At 39.8% G+C, this 2675-nt stretch overlaps 1 protein-coding gene across 2 annotated transcripts in view; it reads left to right on the top strand.

The window, feature by feature from the left end:
- Nucleotides 1–307: 307 nt before the first annotated feature.
- Nucleotides 308–2675, top strand: part of LOC106535536 (homeobox protein PKNOX1) — a 39419-nt gene continuing 37051 nt past the window's right edge. The window contains exons 1-2 of one of the 2 annotated variants that reach the window (XM_014032572.1): nucleotides 308–431; nucleotides 1802–1911. In XM_014032572.1, coding sequence (XP_013888026.1) covers nucleotides 1858–1911 — 54 coding nt within the window. In that variant the 5' untranslated portion in view covers nucleotides 308–431; nucleotides 1802–1857. The remainder of the gene's footprint in view (nucleotides 432–1801; nucleotides 1912–2675) is intronic. The other variant, XM_014032573.1, reaches the window with a different exon arrangement.

Below are 2675 nucleotides of genomic sequence, written 5' to 3'. Positions count from 1 at the left end.
ATTATGAGAATGTGACATGATTAAAATACACAAGGTRAAACTAAAGTTTGTTTTCTTTCATATGAAGATATGTGTGTAATAATAAAAGAGCTGATTTCATAAGTTAGTTTGGGTTCCTCAGCCAGTTTGTCATCATTTAAATATCCTAMTGAAGCTGCTTATGTCAGTTTCTGTATTAACAAACAATAAGAAAATACATTTATATTACAGTAATGAGCTTTGACTGAATGTAGAACCTAAAAAATGTGAAAATTAGATGAGAAAGTAAAAAAAAATCCCAGCASGGCGCAGAGAGACGTCATGACCCCGCCCACTTTATACATAAACATGAGGCGAGCGCTGCTGCGTGCCCCTGCGTGATGACGCAACGTAACAACTGCGAGTCCCGATTGCTGCAGCCGCTTGTCAGTGTGACGAAGATTGGCACTCAGGTAAGCTGTCACTCAAAATCCCTMTTTTTCCGTTCCCTATCAATCAAACAATCTGGGCCGCACGCAAAAATGCCCCGGGGCGAAGAGCGTGGACCTAGACAAAGCAGCGGAGGGTGTTTTTAGAGAAGGAAGCAGAAGGGGCAGCGCTTTGTTGGGAAGAATAAAAAATATCTATACAAGTGAAGGAGGGGGTAAAATATGTCGGCTTTTGGGGGGCAGAGSAGGATTGTGAAAGCAAAGGGCGAGAGCTCCAGACTAGGCCCACAAGCAGCAGCAGTAATGTTAGCGCGGAGGGGAGGGAAAGGAGAAGGCAGCTGTCCCTGCGTAATTGATTGATGGGGAAGGATTTGAGGACAAACCGGGCTAGCTTCGTTTGTGTTGTTGATTCATGTTAATTTAATTGATGCACATACTTGACCCCCGCCTCCACAAAAAAATAAACACATCTTGTTAAAACTATTATTTTACCAACGTGACCGGAGCTGTCATATCACTCACTGCTTGCCTTGTATCAATCCGCAGTAGGGTCTTTTTCAGTACCCGGCTAGGCTAGGCTAGGTTAGGTTAGCATGGTTTTATTTTTAATGTCGACTGATCCCCTCCTCTTTCATAATATGGCGCTTTGCATCATGGTTGCACCATCGTGGTAGCATGAACAACGCAATTAACAGCCTGCTAGCTCGTTGTGGCTAGCGCTAGCTCAAGCAGACTTGTTCTGCTTGGTAAACCCYTATATTTGGAGCTAAATGTGTTGCTTTCATTACATTACACAKGCGGCTAAATCTGATCAAATACAATGCTTCTCCAATGCTTCTCCAACTGAACACATCGGTGCATGTTAGTTACTCTCTTGTTTAGAAGATAGCTTGTGGCCCAAAGGATTTGAAAAACAAACAGAAAACTTTTATTTTCTATTACCGCCGCCAATGGCGTCCGCAGCTAACATCGGCTAAAGGCTAATGTATAGTCAGTGGGTGTGTTAACGCAAGCTACACCGCTAACAGGCTCATTATCATTTCGTTAGGAGCGGATGTAAATATTAAAAAAGTTATCTCATCACTTTAATTATGTAATAGTGGGTTCTTTGGTTTTATTTTGTTTTTGCATTTGTATTTTTTAAAGCATCGTTGCAAGTAGACCTGATTTTGTTTTTAGCTGCTCCTGTATTGTTAATATTAAGACGTTTTTTTTTATCTTCACTGTGTGTGGAGTTGAGAATTAACATACACTTACTAATCATTTTCTTCAGTTCAACCAGCCTATTATTTATTAAACAAGCTAATAATGTTTTTATTGTGAAAACTGGACATTTATATTAGCTATTAGTTGTATTCCTGCACTGATAGCAGTTTAACTTGTGTATTGTGTAGGTTGGCCCTCCTGTTCCTGCTCTATAATGCCCCAGTGTTTGCAGTGTCTGCAGTGAATGATGGCAGCCCAGTCGGTTTCCATAGACAAATATCCAAAGGGAGAGAAGCAGGTGGGTGTCAAGGAGACCTGATGGCCTGCACAGCCTRCTCCAAGAGGATCAAATGCAGATTCAAACAACAAAAAACAAGAATACCAATTATAGTGTTCTTAGAGTCATCAACTTAGAGTTAGTCTTTCTCAATATTACACTTATTTTACAGCCAAAGAAAAGAGAACACTTTGAGTATGTAACCTTGGATTGCAAGCACTGTCAATGTTACAACATCAGCATGAGTGCTTAAATAGGCTCTTTCAAAAAAGATCACCCATATCCAGCTTTTAGATGCCTTTTGGCTTCCACGGTGTGGTTTCTGACTGGACTGGAAATGGGTTTAAGCAAACCTACCTACAATGCACCTTCAGGGTTTCCTCTACATGTAATTGATTGAGTCGTACTGCCACGACAAAATAAAAGCCGCCACACCTTCAAAATATATGTAGTTTCCGCCAGAAAACCAGCTAAGCCCAGTGGTAGGGCTGCTTTGGCAGCCCACCAGCGACCCACCCTGTTTTTGTTAAAAGAAATTGACAGGAAATTTGAAAATATCACGTATTGTAATTATGCGTTATTGTAAGATATTGTTGACAATTTTTAAACACCCACTGTAAGCTGRCAGTTATTTAAAACGTACTGCATAGTGTATTATTATTTTAAATGAATAAAAACTAAAAGCAATATTTGTTTTTTGAGGTTTACTAAGGAAAAAAATCCCAACAAATGTACATAACAAAATGATTTGGCATCAAAAATATGAATTTAGACAGTATATAAAC

The sequence above is a fragment of the Austrofundulus limnaeus genome, unplaced genomic scaffold (genome assembly GCF_001266775.1).
Source record: "Austrofundulus limnaeus strain Quisiro unplaced genomic scaffold, Austrofundulus_limnaeus-1.0 Scaffold1483, whole genome shotgun sequence".
NCBI classification, from domain to species: Eukaryota; Metazoa; Chordata; class Actinopteri; order Cyprinodontiformes; family Rivulidae; genus Austrofundulus; species Austrofundulus limnaeus.
This window is presented reverse-complemented; position numbering and strand designations above follow the sequence as displayed.